This window comes from Vanessa atalanta, chromosome 1 (assembly GCF_905147765.1).
Source record: "Vanessa atalanta chromosome 1, ilVanAtal1.2, whole genome shotgun sequence".
Taxonomy (NCBI): domain Eukaryota; kingdom Metazoa; phylum Arthropoda; class Insecta; order Lepidoptera; family Nymphalidae; genus Vanessa; species Vanessa atalanta.
The window spans coordinates 4692347-4715823 of NC_061871.1; the positions used below are offsets into that span (position 1 = coordinate 4692347).

The 23477-nt window shown below is 32.1% G+C and overlaps 3 protein-coding genes across 3 annotated transcripts; 1 reads left to right on the forward strand and 2 right to left on the reverse strand.

The window, feature by feature from the left end:
- Positions 1-721: 721 nt before the first annotated feature.
- On the reverse strand, positions 722-13519 carry LOC125066655 (short stature homeobox protein 2-like). The gene is made up of 5 exons (XM_047674852.1): positions 13268-13519; positions 8293-8483; positions 4748-4805; positions 1012-1199; positions 722-931 (listed from the first exon to the last, which is right to left on the reverse strand). Exons 1-5 carry the CDS (start codon positions 13491-13493, stop codon positions 722-724), a joined length of 873 nt encoding a protein of 290 aa, XP_047530808.1. The 5' UTR covers positions 13494-13519.
- Positions 13520-14290: 771 nt separating this feature from the next.
- On the reverse strand, positions 14291-16026 carry LOC125077277 (mitochondrial import receptor subunit TOM40 homolog 1-like). The gene is made up of 3 exons (XM_047689186.1): positions 15298-16026; positions 14895-15089; positions 14291-14524 (listed from the first exon to the last, which is right to left on the reverse strand). Exons 1-3 carry the CDS (start codon positions 16024-16026, stop codon positions 14300-14302), a joined length of 1149 nt encoding a protein of 382 aa, XP_047545142.1. The 3' UTR covers positions 14291-14299.
- Positions 16027-19447: 3421 nt separating this feature from the next.
- On the forward strand, positions 19448-22927 carry LOC125076942. Its single transcript, XM_047688689.1, has 4 exons — positions 19448-19846; positions 20111-20295; positions 21297-21431; positions 21886-22927. Exons 1-4 carry the CDS (start codon positions 19558-19560, stop codon positions 22021-22023), a joined length of 747 nt encoding a protein of 248 aa, XP_047544645.1. The 5' UTR covers positions 19448-19557; the 3' UTR covers positions 22024-22927.
- The last annotated feature ends 550 nt before the right edge of the window (positions 22928-23477 follow it).

Here is a 23477-nt window from a genome sequence, read left to right on the forward strand (position 1 = left end):
TAAAGTCTTAATGTGTAAAATGTCACTGCAACTGGGGCAGCCCTAGTGAAAATAAAATATCATTTCATCATAGTAACGCCGTTTCTGCGTAATTCAATTGAATGAAAGCGAAGTCATTTATTCTATCCTAAGTTAGAATCTTAGAAATCATTAAGGTATTATTAACTATCCATCTTTGTATTTATTTATAAATTTAAAAATATAGAGTTGTCTGTAAGCATGGAAAATAAGAAAAAGAAACTTTCTCACTAAGTATATAATTAATATAATTATTAGTACATTTCTATGATTAAAGTATCGATCTTTTGTTGAAGTATTATAGAATAAGTGTCTAAACACGATATTTAACGTTTTCCATATTTACATTTCTTAACCTAGTAATAATAGTAAGACATTCTGTACGTTATGAAGTTAAAATATTTACCAGTTGGTACATAATAATACAATATAATAAAGACAATATTAAAAATTATAATGAGATCATCATCTTTCTCTCCGAATACTCATTCAACTATCACAGTTAATTCATTTACAAATACATTTTCGTATTAATTTTACTCATTGGTCGAATTATTTACTTTAAACGGTCTTAAAATTCACAAAAGTACATTTAAATCGCAGAAACATATTTTTAGTATATTTTAACGACATTATTTAATCGTTACGAAGTAATAAGTTTGACAAATTAAGGAAATGTCTGTATGTTTAGCCATAGATTGGGCTATGTGTCAGCAGGTGCAGAAACAGGTGAGGGCGCAGAGGCGGAGGCCGGCGGTGTGGGAACGCTCGCAGCCGCCAGCGCCGCCGCGTGTCTTCGCGCCTTCAGCCGTAGGTCTGCAATGGAGGACGACCGGCACCGCGCCGCCAACGCCGCTAAGCCCGCGTACGGAGGACACAGGGCAGCTGCAGCCGCCGCCGCTGCACTTGCATACTATTTCAAATATGAACAATGTTACTCTTAATTTTGCACTTGAAGAAGAGAGATAGAAAGAGATTTTGTTACGAGCTCACCTGATGCGCTGCAGCGGACAATAAAGCTGAATCAAAGGGTGCAAATGCGGTGGCCGGTGGATGTGGCGCGAGTGGTAGTGGCGGTGGTGGAGGAGCGCGAGGTGCGGTACTTGCCAGCCGTGGCACAGATACGTAGGGCGCCACGCGACACGGTTCTAGCGGCGTACCTCCACCGCTTACAAGCAAACCTGACGCAATCATAAGAACTTTCTATGCATTTTCACATTATAATTAGCAACGGATTTTACTTTATAAACCAATAAGACTATGGAGTTCATCTTATCTTATATAAAGCAAAAGGAGGAAAATAGTTATCGGTCAAACCATTCAAGACACAAATGTAATCAACTGTAATGTTATTGAGTTTATGTTGTTGTTTAAAGGAACTTGATGAAATGTGTTATATGCATTAATCACAAAACAAATGATTCATTAAGAGTCAAGAAGCAGACGAGAAAATGTATGTATGTATATAATGTATTTATTAACAATTCCTTACAAATATTCACATTACGTAATCATAAAAATAGTTAATTGTATGATATTGATTACGTAGCAAGTTTAAATGATTATAAATAAATCAATTCGCTTTGGCGACTGTGCATTGATCCGACTCGATTGGCAGAGACAAACGAGCAGCCACCGCTTCGCAAATCCGACGAGATCCGTTCCCGAACTCCACTTAATTAAATTGATATTTAAGTAAGGCATAATTTGCTCGTAAATTAAGTGAGATTCGTTGTTTATAGCCCGCTCCGGGCGAAGTGCGCAATTAATAAATTAACAAGGATCTACGCGACTTAAGGTGTTCGCTGAGGCTTTTCCAAAAGATTCATTAAATTAAATTCAGATTCACCTCAATTATTGATAAGTTAGCTTTAATAATATCAATATACTCAAAAACATTTCAACGTAAGTATGTAAATTATGTCATCAAATACAATTATATTTTTTAGTTATAATTGTAAATATGTATACTTATAACGAATTATTACAATGACAGACTGTAGAGTCGAACTAAACATGTTTTATATAAATACATACATTATACAACACAGTATCTCACTTTGTATATACTAATGTATAATTACCTAAATACGTATTTGCATAATTATACATGGCATTACAAAACCGTTTTAAAAACATTCGAATATTAACATTTTCCGTTAAATTTCCCTTCGCGATGTCTATATACGTCTATGTTAGTAATCATGCAAAATAAACTTTATACGTTACTACAAATTGTACGTACGCAGCGGGTAGGATCGACACTATGTGTAAATCAGAGAGGCTCCGGTCGCCCGTCGACATTATCAAAATGGATGCCCTCTGCTTGTATGAGTTATTTCCATATTTGACACCGAATTACTTTCGAGAAGTGCCGACATAAATACGAGCGGGTGCGCGTCCAGCACCCCCATACTGCCGCTCGCCCTTCACCCCTGCGACCGCCGTGCATTTATTTGATTAACTCTGAGTTGTTTAATTTAATCGAATTATAAGGTAAGCTGGTGCGGGGTCTTAGCGCTCTCGCTTATTTTAAAGCGTTCGGAACATCTTTACAGCGGTTTCTGCGTAATAAAACATCGCCACCCTCACAGTGTGCAAATAACTTTACAATTTCATGAACAGGGGAACAATTAGGCGTCGATGTATTTTTTCTTTTTGAATTTTACTGCGCCTGTTATTGTTTTTATAGCGGGAACAGCTCGGCCGAGATTCATACCTTCGTTAAAAATGAATCCTTAATTTTATAAAGATTCACTACGGTCGCTTTATGATTTGTTATGTACGTAACTAAATATATTACTTTTTCTTTGTTTAATAACTTTGAACGAAATTAAAAATAAGGAATAAATTATATATTTTGTATTTAAGATTATAAATAATTATTAGGTAATTAGATATCTACATTAGAATTATATAGATCTGTAACTAATCTCGTGTATTTTTAGCGTGTCTAAAATAAAATGAAAAAATTAACATGAAGTATCGTTTTGAGAATATCTTTGAAGATTGAATTATAAATATAAAATGAGTTTGAAACAATAAATGAATTCAAATAAAGTGATAAATTGCGAAACCACGAGCATGAATATAATCAATAATAACATTTGTAATCTAAACGATATAAAGGGGCCAAACGTAACAAATAACCGTTTCATTTCACTTTACATGATTGTTCTCATGTTAGGCGGCGCGGGGAGGGGAAGGGGTACATAAGTTAATAAGACATTTAGCAGGGGACGGCGGGATTGCGTCCGAATGGCTCCCGCGGGGAATCATTTTATTCGATTCCAGAGAGCGGCTTTTTTCCGCTTTACGCTCTGTTTAGCGGTTCTTCAACGCAATCACGCTAAAGTGTAATCTTAGAGTATCCGGATTCCCGGCATCCTGTCACCTCTTGTTAGTTAACAAGAGGTGCAGGGACAAGATTCCCCGCAAAACTACAATACACAATTACAATTTGTGTTGATAACTGTGATATAAGCCATTATAACTATGACATTTACTTAATAATACGGGTCAATAGGCCAATGTTTAGGGCTAACATTTTGACTAATTTGTAGCTTCACCTGTGTTTTTTTTTGTGCAATTTCTTGGACAATTGGTAATAAAACAATTATAGCGCCTATATTATTGCTGATCATTTTAAGTATTAGTTTAGCCGATTTAATGTAAAATAATTGTATTCTTTAAACGTATACTAGACATAGCGTGAGATCTTTCAATCGCTAAGTGCGTTATACCATTCTCCAAATTTATCGGTTTATGTGTATCGCTTGCAGGTTTTTTACGGATTCCTGCGATTCCCACCCGGCCCGTTTTAATTATTCATTCGTGTGAGTTATGGTCGAATTAAAAAACTGTTAGAGTCGGACCGGAGCGGTGCCAGCGGGAGCTAGTAATCAAGTTAGACGGTATGATGGAGAATACATAATGTGATAACCATTGCTCTGGTCTATGAAGCTGAATTGAAAGTACTGTAGATATTAAGCATTGATAAACACAGTTGCTGTTAAAATATATAATCAAACATCAGAAAATGATGAACAGATCTTTTATATATAAAGTAATTTTTATTGAATATGTACATAATAAAACAATGAAAAATCAAAATAAACCTTATACGCTTGTTTGTAACTCTTGTTCGCATTAATATTGGAAGCATAAAATTTAAAATCGTTTATATATCACCAATGTTTTTAACACATCGATCATTAGCTTAAACATAAAAAGTATTACATTCGAAACAAAAACTTTTCAGAATACGTTAACATTAAGCATGCAACACTAAGTATTAAATTTCCACTCGAGTGGATGTTATTGTGCAAAGCGATGCCAACTCGGGGGATGTAGTTCGCCAGTATCATTTGCAATTTCTACTTTTCGACTACATTAAGCGGCGAATTTATTTAGCATAATACATGATTCGAGCATTTGTTTTCATTAAAATTTTCATTACCGTAAGCGTTAACGTCATTGCGGGGAAGGGATGACAAGTGAGCAATTTTGCTTTATATAATAAAAATTAAATCGTCAGTTGCATATGAAGAAACGCTAAAATGTCAGAATGATACTTTTGGAAAATGAGATTTAAAGTAAAATCTTTAAAGCACATTTCCTACAAGAAGAATTATGGCGCTTCAGATTTTCTTCCTATCCACTGACGAAATGTTTATTGTAATGCACGTTTATCGATCGTATTACAAATAAAAATAGCACTATTGCATACCTTTATGCATCTGGCTTTCGTGTTTCCGGCATTTTGCTCGACGATTTTGGAACCACACCTGTGAATAAATACTATTGTTGTAAATACAAATTTATTATTGCCGACCTAGTTAAAATTGTATCGTTCTTTATTACTCTAGCAGAATTTTATGTACCTACCTATCTACTAACAACTAGTTGTTGGTTATTTCAAAATTTCGTTTGAGATATAAAATTCGCTGTAAATGTAACAGGTTCGTTTACTAATCGTTCGTTCGTATATTTACGTTTATTTCTCGGTATCTACGTGTTATATGGACATTTTACTTTAAGAAAACAGAGTATCTTCTAACCATGTTGTATCGTTAGGGATGTATCTTAATAATTATGTAATAATAGTAGTTCTATTTTCTGTGTAGAATATACTATATATATAGTTAATCAATATACATAGAAAATAAGGTACTGACTAAAGGTAGGGTTTATGAATACTTATAAGTAGGTAAAGCATAAGTTTCTAAGTATTTTGTATTAGTAACGTTTAACAAACAATGTGAGTGACAATACTAAGTGATTTGTGCTAGCCAACAGCAGCCTGACTGTCTCGACATGGGTGAGCATGGTGAACACATAAGTAAACAGTCGAACACGGTTAACCGCATTAGCGAGGGCACGTACCGGCCTGATTGCATGACAGAGGGATGCAAATCTACTGCCTACCATAGAGTATTATGAACATGTGAATTCAATTCAAGGTTATTTAAAATTATAAGTTATAGAAATGTTCATTACGGAGACGCGCACCTCCACGTTTAATTATTGGCATGCATTAACGAATATAATCTAACTTTTTTTCTTTTCTGTTATTATATTAATTATCTCAAACACATTAAGATATCATGTAAACTCGAGCGTAACTCTACTAATGCACGCCGATAATTTAAATTGTAGGCGCGCGTCTTCGTGAGTGTATGCGAAATGTAATCCGAAATCATCTCAGTCAGCTCAAGTATATCGATAACTTGTAAAGTATTTCACATTTTGTGAATTAAAAAAAGAAATCCGAATGTCTCAAAAATGTACGCTTACTGAGTCGACAATGATGATTACATGAGCTGATAACTGAAAACGACGATGTGTACATATATGATGTAAAAATAAGCAAATAGCTTAAAAACTTTAGTTGACATTTTAGTTCCAAAAGAAAACACAAGCCCATACAGCCCATAAGCAAGAATATAAGATTTTGTTTTGCACGTTATTCCATAGTATATAAAATACTTTTTGGTATCGCATGGTATTACAACAGGAAAAATAAATATCAACTCAATAAATTAGTCCATTATCGATACTGGCAATAAATATTAAAGTCATAAATTTAATACAGAATAATCGCAGCCCATTATGTGACGATATAATAATTAAATCAACAAATTATTTTACAAACATATCTAGATATAAATATATTGTCTTTATTAATTTAGAAAGTTTATATCAGTAAAGAATCGTCTGATTTACGTTTCAGTTTATTGATTTTTAGAAGAGAATCTCATTCGGTATTTAAGTCACATATGCATTCGTTTTCCGGGTCACAGGCCATACGCTTAATTCGATTACGTTACGTATGTACCGATAGGCGAGTTTAGCATAAAATGAAGGTATATTTACATGTTTGCTTTCTATTTAGTCGGAATTGTCTAACTTAATCAAAGCTAATGAATACGCCCCCAGTCAGCAATCGGTCGTCGACTATAGATGCGACAGTTTAAATACACAACGGAGTGAAGCAGTCGCTAGGAATATCTACGAAAATATCGCTAGGAATATTCAGAGATATGTCTTTATTAAAAACTAACTGCTTGTGAGTCTTGGTTTTATCAGCAGAAAATAATCTTATTACATCGAATAATTATTTTAGTGGAAGTAAAACAACGCTTTTTATTTTATACCGGGGATTATTATTTAGTAAAGAAATTATGTGTCGGAATTAATGGTTTATAATTATGTACTTGAACTTTAAATTGTTTTAACTTTTTATAAACTCAGCCGATTTCGATGCGACAAAGATAACAAGGTACCTTGAAATAAAGGAACATAATGATCTATCTTATTTAGATTCGTAAGTTTTAACCGTTTTGTCTTTAAATCTTTTACAGGTGGACAAAAATGATTGTTTTGGTTTAGCTTACAAATAAAATAAAAATATTAACTTAAAAAGAGCAATTACTTTGAAACTACAGGCAGTCTCTTAATTTGCATAAATAAAGATACATATATGCATAATTTACGATTACGTTTGATTAAAATTACAATAATTTTCTTTAGTGTACTTAAATGAATGGCACTTAGAAAAAACTTTAAATTGTAGTATGCAGCGCTCCGCTTAAAATCATAATTTCGGTAAATCTTTTCGTCGTACAAACCTACATTATCAAGAGAAGGTATCCGCTAAAATTTACGTATTGATAATTAAGCAATTAAATTATATTAACGTATCATTAAATTAAAAAATATATTGTTTGGAAACTTGGTTAAAAGTTTCAATAAGTTGGTGATACAAAAATAATACACTTTTCTACAACTACTAAAACATAAAATGAAGTGTTTGAGCTTTTATACCGAAACACCTTTACTTGACACTAGTTAAGACGAAGAGCTGGGGTCAGAGGTGGCTTTTATCCATTTATTTCCTTTTCCCCTAACATCGGACGATACCACTTAACACTGATCGGTCACTAATCGCAATATATTGCCGATAAACCCGTGCTCGCTTGATACAATCTAATCTTGAAACAAGATTAAATAAATGAAATGAAACCTGAATACAAATAAGTATTTTTAAATTATGAATACATTTCTGTTAGTATTAATTGTAAATTAACATCGTTTTTAATAAAATAAAATGGAATATAACAGTAGTACCTACCATTATTTAATTTATTTTAATTTTCTTTTTGTTTATTTAAGTAAGACGATTTATAAATAAGGTACTAGACAAATTACACGATAGTAAGTGGGGTTTGCCCAAATAAAATGATGCTGTTAGAGAAGAAATCTCGACATCGTCATTGCGCCGCGAAACTGAAATCTCAAAGATCTTATTTCCCTTGCCCTTATAATCTAATTGAACAAACTATAATATAAAGGTTTACAGTTTGAAATAATCTTCATCATCATCTTTCTATAGGTATACATGTATTTCCCATATTTTGCCGTAAATATACGTCCCCTTCAGATACATTCTACTTAGCACCAATTGAGAGCTAATAGCGATATATGGCCAATAGAACGGCACTTGTTGGGTGGTAATTACGTGCATTAGTAATGAGGGTCGTAGTGTTACGTACCGATTGCAGGGGATCGCTTCCGTCTAATTGATATCGCACGTGATCATTTTTAGGGCTATCCGAATTGTTATAGAGTTTATGGTGATAAACATCGTTATTCATTTTGTATACTTACATCGTATTATAATGCTATAATTACAATTACGACTGAATAACATGTTGTCAGTCTTATGAGAAATAAAAAAATAATGCTACATTATCACGTAGTATTAGTCGTTACCTGGACTCTTGCTTCACTAAGACCGAGGCGCTGACTAAGCTCCTCTCGCATGAACGCGTCAGGGTAGTGAGTCTCATCGAATAATCTTTCTAATTCACCGAGCTGCTCCAACGTGAAGTTCGTCCGCGATCGCCGTTGTTTCCCACCACCAGTCCCATTGTTGTTTCCTCCGTTTGACTTGTCAGTGAAATCTAAATAAAAACAAATTTGATCAGTGATATAAATATTTCTCGTTAACGACGTCAACACTACTGTATACGATTTGATTGGTTGTTTTATTTGTTTAGCAATACATATTTTTTTTAACTTTATCTGTTAGTAAATGTGGTTCGAATCTTAAAACTGAATTTTAAATCAGTTCTACCCCACCCATCTAGTTTTTACTCATATTTTTTTTTTGTTTTAATCTGAGGGCTAATTTTTATGATCACAAATTATGCAAAGGTAACGAGGGAATAAATACAACTGCAAATACGATGAAAATAATTATAGGTATATTATGCTAAAATGAAAATGAGCCTTACATTTTATAAACATATACCTATGTGAAAATTTAATAATCTAATAAATAACAATAATAGCTTAAGAACAATATCGTGAAAATACTGTACAATATTTGAATGTAAGGAAGGGAATAAGTAATATTTTTTAGAAATAAGTAAATAAAAAAAATTGTTTATGGACATAAAATTCATTAACAATAAGTGTGTCTAAAAGCTAAACGATATTTATTAATTGAATAGACTGTCTTTAAGAGAATCAATGCGCTAATCGATTTGGGGAGAAGTGAGTTCGGAATAGTGACGAACGAGCGGCGATACGTTTAAGATGTCGTTTGAAGCAATTTAGCAAATTGGGAAGCTCTCCTTTTTATACGGCAATTATGTAAATGGAGGGATTATCCAAACGTGGGCGGTGCTGCGGGCCACACCCTCTCCCCTTTCGTCCCAGGGGCATTTTAACTCCTTGAGCATCTAAGATTTGCGAACGGTGATTAATTGCCAAGCAATGCACAGACAGCCCTTTTAGATATTAAGTGATTCGATTCCCCGATAATAGCTGCGATACTTTATAACTGTAACATGGGTAATTATTCTAATTTTTAAAAGCTTTTATTAAACTTGCAATGTTTGTTAATGTGTTTAGTCAAATTAGAAGCTGAATTAGAAGCATTTTCACATATTTCACAGAGTTGTAATATGGCATGTTGGTTCAATTCCGATGATAATGAAATTTTTATAGTAAGCAATAAGCATGATCTGATCGACGCCCAGTATTGGTTCAAGGCGAAGGAACTCAACGGTCAACAGGATAGACACGAAATTTTGTATACATATTTAATTGTCATTGTCCGGCTTATATAGTATTCGCAAGAATATAGTAATATCTTGACACAATGCTAACAAGAAATTATTGACATGACATGACATGTTTTTAATTCACATAAAAGTTAAAAAAATATGGGTGTGATAAATCACACAACATAAAAAATTCCAAGCTTTTATTTTGAATTTTACTTCAATATTTTTATCGTTTTTTATGTTTATATAATAGTAATACATTTAAATGTGAAGGTGATTGAGTAAAAAGTGTTTTCAAAAACAGGGGTGTACGAGCCAGTGTAACAAACACAAAGAAAATAATAAGTTAGGTCCCAAGTTTGGTGGGTAGTTGGCGATGTAATGTCTACTCGTGAAATAAATTTACTGTGGTTTAATATAATGATTTTAATATGTTTTTGAAATCACATTCATCGTAGGGAAACAATATTTAAGTAATAACTGATATATCAGTCAGGGATATCAGTAATTATAAAAAAAAATATTACAGAAAAAATACGACTAAGTACAAAAAATGTATTTCAAATTGCATGTCAAAACTAAACGTAATATTTTTATTTGTTTGTGGGTTTATTGCAATTATATAAAATACTACAAGTAGATTTAACAGTTGCTAGTTGAAATAATAAAGCATTGGTAATTTCATTTCTCTTCTTTTCTTTACCTTTTCGTATTTTAAATCTTATAAATATAATTTTAGCACATATAGGCATCATAAAATAAAAAAAAAATCACGCAACAGAAATGAATTAAAATTGCTGTCGCTGTTTATATTTTAATATACAGATCACAACTGAAATTAAGAAGATAGCCTAGGTTCGTTACCGTTATCAAGTATTGTACCCGTAATGAGTATATAATGAAAAGACAAATTAACTAAGCGATAGACAAACGCCTAATTAAACTCTATGTTAGTCTATAAAGTCCTTAGAAAGAGCAAAGCCAACTCTACCGTCTGAAGGTGAAAATGAACCGCGTTCAAGTTAGAGTTCAGCCCCCTTATGTTACAGAAGTCCATAGTAAGGGTGAAAAGGGTTGCCACATTATGTCTGCTCCGCTTACCCCGAACAGTGACGAGCGCAAAATTGCCCATGAACTCAGGAAGGCAGCCAAGGCATCCCTACTCAGGTGGTGTACGTCCAGAGCATGGATGCCAGCAAGGGATTCTGACACCGCAGTAGGTGTCCTCCTAGGGTAATATAACTAACTTCTACACAAACATCATGTTTTAGGAGGGGAGGGACTTCGGGCCTCCAAGACTCTCACATACCGGATGAAACGCGGCAGCTTAACTACGACTTTACGCCGATTTTTAGTGAGAGAATGGTACTTCCCCGGCCGGCCGGCCCATTCGGCTGCAACCCCAAGGTAAGCAGCGTGGCAGATACCACTGTAATACTCATGTTTCATTTTTGGTTTTTATTAAAGTTCAGGTCAATAAAAATCCATTTAGCCAATATAATATAATAACTCGATGCATATTTATAAAATGTAGAAAAACCATACATAAATAAAATTAAAAAATTCGACCTGTTCTTTTTAAGTGATATAAATAAGACTGGAATCTATAAAACCTGTTGTAGGTTCTTGATCTGTATTTGTCTCTTGTCTTGTCGTGATATAAGTTTGATTAGATTGGAAATTTCAATTAATCTATTCTATTTCTTTGTCTATTTCGAACAGATTATAACAGCAAAGTGATTATAAATGACGATGATGTCATAATCTCAATGGAAAGACTTAAAATATTTATCATCGTTATATTCATCTCATAAGTTTCCTTAATTAATTACTGGTTTGGTATATTATCTGTTTTAGAGGTCACCTGAAAATCGCGACGCTACGTTCTTATTACCTTTATGTGATAATTTTGTTAACATTGTTCAAAACATGATAAATATAAAAAGAACTATTAATTATTTATATTAATAAATATAAAGACTTAGATTAGTCGATCACTTTGTGACAATTTTGACGACATAATAAATAACAGAATAATTAGTATTAAGCGTAAAGTAACGTATACTCAATTAATACATTATATTGGAATTTAATCATCTAATTACTTTACAAATTGAAAAATTCAAGTCTTACATTTATAAAGTAATAAATAAAAGATATGTAAAAAACTAATTCTTAATACAACATTTTATCGTTGATATAAAAGTAGGTAAGTACTAAAATGTGTCGAGTAGGGTACGTATTCTTATTTGTTTGATTATAAATGATCAATCAGATTTCATTTGAGAAAAACAGTATCTATGAATGCTCTACTCATTTCCTCTCGATGGAATCTATATTCCGAACCGGCGGCAACTTCAAATACAATATAATCTTATACAATACTTATTCAACACTTTTAATATCAAAAAAATATCAAAATACGTTAAAAAGAAACGTGAAAAAAATTGGGCTCCTGGTATATTAGATAGAGATCACCACATTGAAAATTATAACTTAGCTGAGAAGTCAAAAGAGGACAGTCGGTTACGGTAAGACTACTATAAAAATCAAAATGTAAAATCCGAGAAAACACAATTAATGTTTATCTTTTATAAAATCTTAGTGTTATCTATTTTAAGTGCTTTTAGATCTAGTCAAATTTCATTACCCGGTAGCGAATATCTATCGTGCGTCAGTGTCGGAAAAAAATATTAAAATAAAAAAATTACAGTACGTTTTATTTAGAAATCACAAGATTATTGTAAATACAAATTTGTTAGAAATTTTACTGTACTGGTGAAATTTGAAATATAATTGGTAGAAAATGTACGTACGTTAAAATTTTAAGGTAAAAGATAGGTTGGATTAAAACATTTGCTTTTTATTACAAAATTGTTAAGTGTACAAAGTTATATCCAAATTGATTTAAGATTACGATTATGAAATTGACATAATACAAATATATATTAGAAACTATACATTAGTTTACATAAAATCAAATATGGGTAAGTAAATAACTATACTTATGTAAGCTGAGAGTAAAATACTTGAATATAATACAGCGAATTGTTTAGATAGTAGAAAAACCCATAGTATAAAAGCTATTTAACATTTTTCATTGGCCAAATGTATCGCAAATCCCCCTACAAATTTACATATACTTTGTCTGGTAAACTTTATGTATAATATTGCTTTTTTCAATCTACAGTCACATAATACGTCAAAAATCATTAGGCCTCGTATTCATGTGATCACACATATAGAATATTATTTGTTTAAATATGTCTATTCGTAGTATTTGAGGAAAACTAACATTTTGGATGTTAGCAATTCCAAAAAAAGAGTGGGCAGAAGCTAGGAAATTGGTCAAGCTGCTCTCACTCTATTGACAGACGTTTTTATAGCGTTAATGCAAAAAAAGCAAACGATTTGATAACGTTTTCAAAAAATAATGAATACAAAGCGCGTTCGCTTTCATACTTTTATAATAACCATTCTTGCATTGCTATAATCAAACCAAATCATAAGTCTCCAATACTAATTGGTGAAATCGACTTGTTTACAAATACCGAAATGAAACTATGTGCAAGCTACTTGTACCGCTAAAAAGGAGTCAAATACTTAGGCGTCTTAATATCAAATAAAATTGGACATGTGTTCTTATTTCTGCACTAAAATATTTTATTTCTTACCGTGTTTGTGGTCTTCATCGTCCTCTTCCCTCTTGTAGTTCTGCAGAGGCACAGGAGAAACAAGCCAGTTTCTAGGTCGTTTCGCCGGTGGTGCCTTTTCTTCTAACGCAGTGATGTCTACCTCCTCGTCGATATCATCAGAATCTCCAGGCTCTGGAGGTGGTGCAGGCGCTTCGCCACCTTCCAGCGACTTGCTGACGAAGTCCGCCAGCCGCTCCATCACCATTACTGCCTCGAACACGCGACCGCACGCGCGGCCATCGCTCGCCACGCTCTACGGAACACACTGCAGCGAAGGCGGTTCGAACGCCTACACCACCAAATAAAAAACTGCATCATCTTAAAAGTAATTTTGTGACTTGAAAATATGGTTGATTTTACAATGGTAGTATAGTTAGGGCGGAATCTGGCTCCGCCCAAGTTCCGCGCACGCGCCCGCCCTGGCGGCGGACGCCAAAGCGTAACTGAAGTTGCCGACGGCGACGGCGAATAATACACGCCTACATTATCGTTATATTGAAAATGAATTTTTTATTCGGTCCTTTTGTGTTGTGTTGGTGTAAATCTTAGGTGTAAAACGCTTTGTGAATTTGAAAGATTACACATTCAGAGTTTTATACACGTGTTACATTCGTTTATCCAATTTTATAAAATAAGACGTATTTTGTGCAAAAAAAAAAATGCTGAAACGTTATTAGATTAATATTATTTTTGTATTATTATCACTTTTAAATCATAAGTATTGGATTTTTATTGTTTTTTAAACGTGCAACTTACCTACTTAGATTTTAGGTCTTTTTTTTAATTCACCATTTTTAATTGGAAAAACTTCATTGTGAAAAATATATTTATTTATGTAAACTACTTTTTCTAAAGTACAATAGGTTAATTAAAATAAATTATAAATATCTATAAAATATGGTATCGACCTTTAAAACACAAAATAAAGGTACTAATTATTAATATTCAGTTCTATACACATATTGAAATATTTGTCAATTAATAATAATAAAAATCAATTGATTGTAAAGGTTAAATAATAGTCGCAGTGACACCAAAGCCGAGTCGAAATTTGTCATTGGGATGGTTGAGAAGTGCTGACACAGCGCAAGCGAGCTGAGCGTTCTTCCCCCCCAGCGCTCGCTGCAGCGTGGCGCCAACAAGTCCGTCGGAATCCACCGAGCTTCGGACTGTCCATTGATCAGTGTGCCACTCGTAGGCCAATGTCGCTACCGCTCGACGTATCGCAAAACCTACCTAAACAACAAGCAACTTGATCATTATCAATTTATACCAAAAGTTAATACCTTATAGAATTTTATTTGTCACACGCAAGAGAATTAGTATAAACACAAATTAGATCCCGTAAAACGTGGCGCACGCTCGAATTAAAACCGCGACTTTTTGTTAAACCCTATCCAATAAACTATCTCGGCAAAAATCTATACTTAATATTATTATAAATGAAGTAAATTATATTTATACATATAATTAATTTTTGCATTGATAAATATTATTAAATATATAATATAACATTTTTAATTAAAATATTTTAAGATTTATCTAATGTCAATATTTAAAATTATGTAGTTAATAAATGTTAGAGAAATATAGGCCATCTTACTACCTCCAACATAGCTGCAACTGTGAGGAAAGGTTTAATTGCCTTTGCATAACACAAATCTAAGCCTCTATTTCCTAGCGTTGCGCTGACAGAGTGATCATCGCTGACCCAGCGCGCCGCGCCGGACGCCGAGCTCAGTTCCACGGCTTGGCCTCTCGCCACCAGTTCCGCACCGAGAGATATCTTATTTGTTACGGCCTATGAAAATATGCAATAACTTAATCAAATGAACCATTTTTCTAGATCATCTATACAATAACTATGTATTTTACAACGCATTAATAATAATTCTCAAAGTCGAAATATAATTTCTTTAAATATATTTTTTTTAATAATGTATATATTTTAAATATAATATAGATAATATTAATTGTTTCTGACCTTTAGAAATATTAATAACACTTACTTGTAAATAATGTAGGGCGATAAATTCTCTATTCACAGTAATAATAGATGCAGTAAAGTTATTAAAATAAGCATCCAAAATACTTTCAAAGCTGTATATCTCGGCTTCAGCCAATTGTGCAACTACTGTGGCCCTAGTTCCTTGTGTTGGCCCTACGCGAAGTTCACAACTCATCTGACCGCCTGGTGCCGCCTCCATTACGAAGTAGGGTAGCCCTATTACCTTATTTTTATCCACATATGACAACAGTACCTTGTATCCTCCCGGTGATACCGAACTAAAAGACATAGAATGTCCCAAAACCCAATTATTCTTAGCACTTTGTTTGAGTGATACACATGCACCTTCGAAGCATTGCGGTATTCTGTATCGGGCAGCATTGTGTATGTATCGCAGCAATCCGGGATTGGATGCTCCTTGCGGAAGAGCATGTTCTTTGCCTCTCTCAGAAACGCAACTGGTTCGTGACCCTGTTACGCCAGCACCAGTTATACCGCGGTCACTTGCAGATTTCGTAGATTCTGGAACCCGACATGTGCATTTTTGAGATGGTGCATCGCCTCCCGCTTTGTCTGCAGATTCCGGACACGGTTGCATATTTTCTTTTCTAGGGCTATTTTTCCCTGAACATGGATTAGATTTTGCATAAATTGAATCTATTTTTATTAATTTTATCAGATCAGAAATCGATGGTATAAAAAAATGTGTGCTCCTTTCATTGTTCCTCATTGTTTTTATGAATTAATAATACGTGTAATAAAAATAAAACTATAATGTTATAATTTGACAACAGTGACACTTCCTGCTAATATTTTTTATAAAAAAAAATTTGATTAAAATAAGGCTACAATGTCTAGAACAGACACGCCCCGCTGGTAAATATACGAAAAGTTAGAAAAAAACGTGACTAATTTTGCGAAGACTTTGATGAATTATCACTAAAGATATTAAATTTTTAGGAGCAAGCTTATCGGATTTCATTATTTAACTTCAATTTATTTCATACTTTATGATTTAAATAGTCCAAAAATAGCTTATACAATTGTAATGTGTATACTAGTGGTAACATTAACCACGCGCTATTGACTATTTGCCATTTTGCTGTGTATCTATAAATTGAAAAAAAATCTGATTGATATTAAATAAAAAAACAAGAATAAACTTGTAATGTAAAGAATAATTACTTACAAATCAAACGCCTTAAGCCGCATCATCTTTATAAATTTACTATGTTGTTATATAAATTCGTAGAACTTACGTAGCTTTGCGTAAACGTAGCTTCTAAATTACGCCTCGTAGACAATTCAACTTTCGCCAACTTAGTCCATTAATAAAATTTGAGGGATGATAACTTTTTACATAAATTTATTTTATTTTTAAAGAATATACCTATGCTTACTCATTTGTACTTTTTCAACTTCAAAATTGAAGAACTTGCATACAAACCGTCATATTACCCTTTCTAGGGGATAAAAATGAAGACGTAGCATGTCCTTTGTGTTCACGTTTACCCTGCACCAAATTTTATCAAAATCTGTTAAGTGATTTAATTTGTAAACCATAACATGCAGATAGTTCGACACAGTTACTATGCCTTTGAGAGACCTTTGGCTTAACTAAAGGAAATATTTCGATCTAAACATTAATAATTAAGATTCAGCTACATTTTAAGGACATATCTATTTGAACCCCATATTATCCAAGAGAGTTTTCAGTGACTTCAATTGTATAACTGTTATTTTTTACAAGGGAAACGTCTGACGATACTAGAGTATTAAACCCATTTTAATTATCGTTAAGATTACGGTTACGGCTTATGGTTCATAAAGCACAAAAATCAAGATCGGATTTTTCTGATTATATGAGTCTCTCAATTTTATCGTATTTAAATAGTAACTGAGCCGAAATGGCCCAGTGGCTAGAACGCGTGCATCTTAACCGATGATTTCCGGTTCAAACCCAGGCAGGCACCACTGAAATTTCATGTGCTTAATTTGTGTTTATAATTCATCTCGTGCTCGGCGGTGAAGGAAAACATCGTGAGGAAACCTGCATTTGTCTAATTTCAAGGAAATTCTGCCACATGTGTATTCCGCCAACCCGCATTGGAGCAGCGTGGTGGAATATGCTCCAAACCTTCTCCTCAAACGGAGAGGAGGCCTTTATCCCAGCAGTGGGACATTTACGGGCTGCTAATGTAATGAATGTAATGTAAATAGTAACACACTACAAATTATATCGCAGTCTGTGGCAGTAGCTGACTACAGCAGTTATAGATATATTCATGAAGTCGAAGATCGAAATCGAAAATATAATCTTGATAAAACAGCTGTTAACTTCAACGCTACGCACCCGAATGATGTCTGTATAAATATTTAATCTGGTATTTTTTATAGAACGGATTTTTATATTGATTTAATTAATTTATTGAATCGATACAATATAACTGTATAATTTGCTTTTTCCAAAAAAAACACTTTACATCATCAACGATCGTATATCAACATAGTTTGTTTATTAGTGGCATAAATACCTTAGCTTATGAATAAGATGACTATGTGTTATTTTTGTAGGGTCATTTATAGACGTACGCAAATATTATATAAATACTTTTGTGCTGCCCGTGTTGTAACTAACGCCACAAAATAACTAAATTTGCTTTCTAAATTAAACTTGTCGTTAAAACGTATTCCAAGTCAAATGTAGAATAGCGAACTTAAAGTTATCCAGTGAAGAGTTACCTAGCTATTAAGCAACAGATGACATGAATGACCATATTATACTTATTTAAATAAAATATTTTTAATGATCTTACCGAAGTATTTACTAACTTTTATGTAAAAATTGTGCATTATAAAATTTTAACAATATTAAAATAAATAACTATATTTTTCTTATAATACGCGCCTCTCCCACACGAGGGAGTAGATTGTATCGGAAAGGTGCTAGACGGCGAAAGAGAAGAAAGCGTCATGCAAAGAATTGCCGCCACGGCATACGAGTTGGATTTACCTCAACTATCAAAGCACCCTTTAGATATTTCAAATCAAAAATATTACGTTTTAAAAAATTGGAAAATAACGAATGTTTACTAATGTAATAATGTAAATTTATTTGTAAAAGAGTTTTTATTCGTTCTTTGACCGTTTTAATAGCCAATAGTTAACAGTTTGTAAATCTGACCAGTAGGTACCTAGTTTAAGAGACATTATAAAATATTTATGTGTATTATACTGTGCCTATATTGTACAAGTAGAAGCAGTCAGATCGATAGTATTTGTATTGTAATATTTAATTTATAATCTTTAAAGAAAAATCTTGTATTTATTATTTTACATATTTACCCGTTAGTATTTATGTAATTATATCTCCGATAATTTTATAGGATGTTGTAAATTAATGAATTGTAAAAAAATGTCCTGTCACTAAGTTAATGAATGTATTGGATTGATTTTTTATATTTGGTCTTAAAACGGTCATATATTATTAGGGGTAACATTTAATGCGTTGACCTCACAAGCACTTTGTAAATTTCCGTCATCCATCCGCCCGTCTCCCAACGCAATTATAAGCTTGAACTAAAGTTCGCCGTACTAGATTGCTTATAGGGAATAGTTTTCTTGTAACTAAAATATTTTTCTCTAGGTTCATACTTTGATTAAGAAATTCGAATAACGAGTAATAGCGCCGCTCGTACGATCAGTACGCCAAATGAATGGCAAAGCCACACTAATGTCTGGTAAACAGTATGTAGTTCAGTTCAGTCCATCAGAGTGAGTGTTCGAATCGCCATATCATATCTATGTATCGGAATATTCCATACATATATCGATAATAGTATCGGATCATACCCTATGCCACTCAGTAATACTGTAACTTTCTAGTACTGAAAACAATTTTGGAATTGGATCATTTGATTCAGATATTATATACAATCCAATATATTTTACTAATTTATAATTTTGGTATAAATAATCTTGTACTAATGATTTGCTTTTTATGAATAACTCATATTAAATTAGACAACGTTTTATAATGACTATAATAGAGTCTTGTCTCTGTCATATCAACTTATATACTCTTCTTAGTCCATGAATTTGACTTATTTATCTATTTGACATTCTTGACAGTAACAAACTTGTGACAACTTTCAAGTTTCAATAACATATTATCAAAGAGTACTTGCGTCACTCCTGGGATTTTTATTGTCCTTCTTTTGGTGCTATTTACCGTCCTGATTGAACAAAGACTTTATTAAAAATGACTAGCAAATTTAGTGCAAAAATATTTGAAATGTTTCGAAATCTTAAATCCGATGCGGTACCTCGTCCACCGCGAAACACAACAGAACCAGAAACAGAAGCACAAAATGAAAATGTCGATTACACCAATCAGGAAGAAATATTTGTTGAGCAAGACGATCGAAAAAAGAAAAAAAAGAAACCAAAGTATCAAAAATCTTTCTCAGAACCATCTCCAGAAAATATTGAGTTTGCTGAAGAAGACGACCGACGAAGCAGTAATGCAAGCAGCAATGTAAATACTCAAGGTAACATTATCTTCCATAATTGTCAAATGTCATAATCTCCATCTATCTACATTTTATCTAACTTAATATTCAATTGCTTACACAAAATTCTTTCAAAGTAAATTTTCACATAAAATTTGTGTCCTATTGACTCACTGTAGTATTTTGTTTTAAAATATATATACAATACTTTAATATTGTGGTTCAGATAAATGTAAATTATATCTGTGAGTAAGTATATTTAAATATTATATTTCTAATTAATTTGAATATCATCATTCTTAGCAAGTGGCAATGTCATTAATATTGTAAACTCCAAAAACGTACGCTGTGGGAATGAGTTTGTATACTACATGGGACCAGTCCATGGTCACACTGGCAAGTCAAAGACTACAAAATCTGAATCTGACGATGAAGAGCCTATTGAAAAAACTAAAGACATCATATTACTCATGGAGACCAAACACCAGGTTTGTTTAATAATGAAAACCTATTTTTTTTTATACTTTAAGTTCTTTTTTTATTTTTTTTACATTATTAGATTGCATAAATACATTGACATCAAATATGTAAGATTTCCAAAGAATGTTTTTGTTATGATTTTTTTTATTAATCCTTAATTACATTTGTGCAGTCCTAGAGACCACTTTTGGTTTAATATTAAAAAACATTCTGGAGTTTAGGAGCCTCAAATAATATAAACAAGAATAATATCACTTGATATTTTTAGATTACTTAAAACTAACAATTTTGGTACAAAATTAAATAAAAAATCATGTTTGTTGCATGAGGGCATCATATTTAAAATTTCAACTATTTTGTAAAAACTAGTGTACATTTATAGAATAATATTAAACATCAAATAAAACTTCAACAAAATTACAACTTCCAAAAAAAATAAAATATTGATTCTGTACATTTTTTTTACATATACTTTGCATTTCTTTAATGGACCCCTTTATCTTACTTAAGGCTCCAAATATCCTTCGGCATCGTAAAATTGTTGAGTATATTGTGAAAAACTAATTTTCCTTCCGGAATTTGCTGTGAGGCTCTTGCACGGTTAAAGTTCAATGTAGATGCCTCAAGAAGACTTTAAACTTTTTCGTTTAGGTTGGAAAGGATTGCCTTATACAAAAACTGGGTCATCATCAGCCTCAATTTCAGACTTAGAATCACAATCTTCAACATATTCAACACATTTAGTTACATCAGATTCAACTCAACTCAACTCAAACCAAGAAATAGTACTAGTTGTTTCCTGTGGCTTCACTTCATACCAAATTTCATCAAATTTTCTTCAGTGGTTGTGAAAGAGCACTGACAGTCAGACAGATTTACTTAAATATTTATAATATTAGCAGAGATATCAAAGTAAAAGTATTTCAATATAATAATATTTTAAGAGGATATTTTGCTATCTCTTATTATTTCTCGTATTATACTTATAACAATATATATGATATTTTAGGCTGAACATGAGTATATAGATTACATATCCAAGAATCTGGGTAAAAACTGGCACAGTTTCTTCAGAAGATTGGGATACAAACAAGGACAGATAGAAACAGCTGAAATTGATATGGCAAAACACGGAGTTTCTGAAGTAAGTATATTAAAAGTTATACATTTATAGCAAATTAAATATATTTGCACAAACAAAACCTTGCTAAATGATATAGAGTAGTGTGTGCTTTTGAAACTTTAACAAGGATCTTACACTTAATAATAAGCAGGAGCTTCAGATACACATTCAGTTCTCTACTAAATGACTAATGTTATCGATATTAAATTACTTATTAATATATTTTGCATATACATCTAATAGCTATTAGAATTGTTATTGGGTTTCAATATTTGGTTCTTTGAGCCGGATTATATTCGACGTATTTAGTTTATTATTGAAAACAATTGCTATAGAGCTGCATGTTGAATCTCATTTGTTATAAATCATGTTGCATTTTTATTTTCACTAAATTAAATATTCTTTGTGTAAATAAATAAATTTGTAATCACTGTTTGTATATAATGATTTTAATAATTTATTTTATACTTTTAAGGCTCGTTATAAGCTTCTATTGGATTGGATACGGAATGATGATGATGGGACGCTAGGTCAATTAGCAAAAATTTTGTGGGAAGGAGGAGAACGACTAATTGTCAAAGAGTTGGCGGAAATGTACAAGAAGGAGAAGTGATAAAAGAAGTTTATTCAGTATACATTTATATAAGTTAATAGAGATACATTATATTTTTTATCTATATAATTATTTTTAGACAATAATACATTATGTAATCATATGCATTACATGTATAATGCATTTAAACTTTCATATTAAATTTCAAACATTTTTGACAATAATATTGTAATTAATAACAAATAGTTCAATCAAAGTGGTTGTTTGTGTTTTTTGTAGGCTGAAGATTTCATGACAAATCTGATAGTGATCAGTCGTTTTAAATTACGAATTGCATTTAAATTTGACATTATTTAGAATTACACAATATTTGATTGATTTGATGCGATATCATTGATCGAGATGTTAGATAAAATCTATGACATTCAATATGAATTTTTGAAAAAAATGCGTTTTGTACGCCGACGAAGCTGTTATCGGTTTTAAATTAAAGTGGATATACATAACTAGTTAAGTGGAATAGTGTTGTATTATATATAAAGATATATTAATCAAGAACTGTAAGTAGTGCACAATATAGCTGCACTATTAGCAAATCGCATGGAATACGTTCATTTAAATTTTGCTTATATTCATTCCTTATATTAGATTCTTCGATTAGAATAGGCCATAGACAATGTGCCAAGTTTCGTGATGAACGCATATTCCAAACAGACATATCAAGGTCAATTTTAGATATAAGCGATAGGGCATTGGTTTTCCAGTTTAAATTAAATGCGCTCAATTAAATACTATAGTAAGGAGTTTATAATTAAGATATTTTAGGTGCTTCTTATATTGGATGTTAATATAACTTTATAATTGATAAGTAAACAATTTAAGGTTATATATTACCTTTTTTGATATTGTTTTTAAATTTAGAACAAAAAAATATTCTATTAGTAAAGTCCTATTGTGATATTAAATCAACATTTACATAATAAATGTAAATTAAAAATAAAATAAATATTTACTTATCACTTATCTAGTCATTTAAAATGAAATGAATGAATAATAGAAATGTATGTAGCAAATATTTTAATAAAATAAATTTACGTTTTTTTCTGTTTTTTTATTGTACCGCCTTGGAATGTCGAACTAAGTATAAATATTTGAGTATTTCCTTTAAAGAACGATTAGATCTTGTTTGTAATATTTAGTTTGGGTACCTAAGTTGTAGCTAGCCATTAATAAATGATATAACTTAAAGAAATAAAAATCTCTAAATAGATAAAAATGTATATATTTATACGTCTAAAAATGTATATACTATACGTAGGTACTCATTGAGACCTCAAAGTTTAATAATCTCAAACACGTTACCCCTATTATAAATTGTTAATCAGTAATCCTGCTGATTACATATGCCGTGCCTTTAAGTTTCCCACGTAAAATATCATTAAAGTACAAGGATACTAAATTTTTAATCGATCAGACTAGTAGAAGTTGCTCACATCTCTTCAACAACCGGGAAA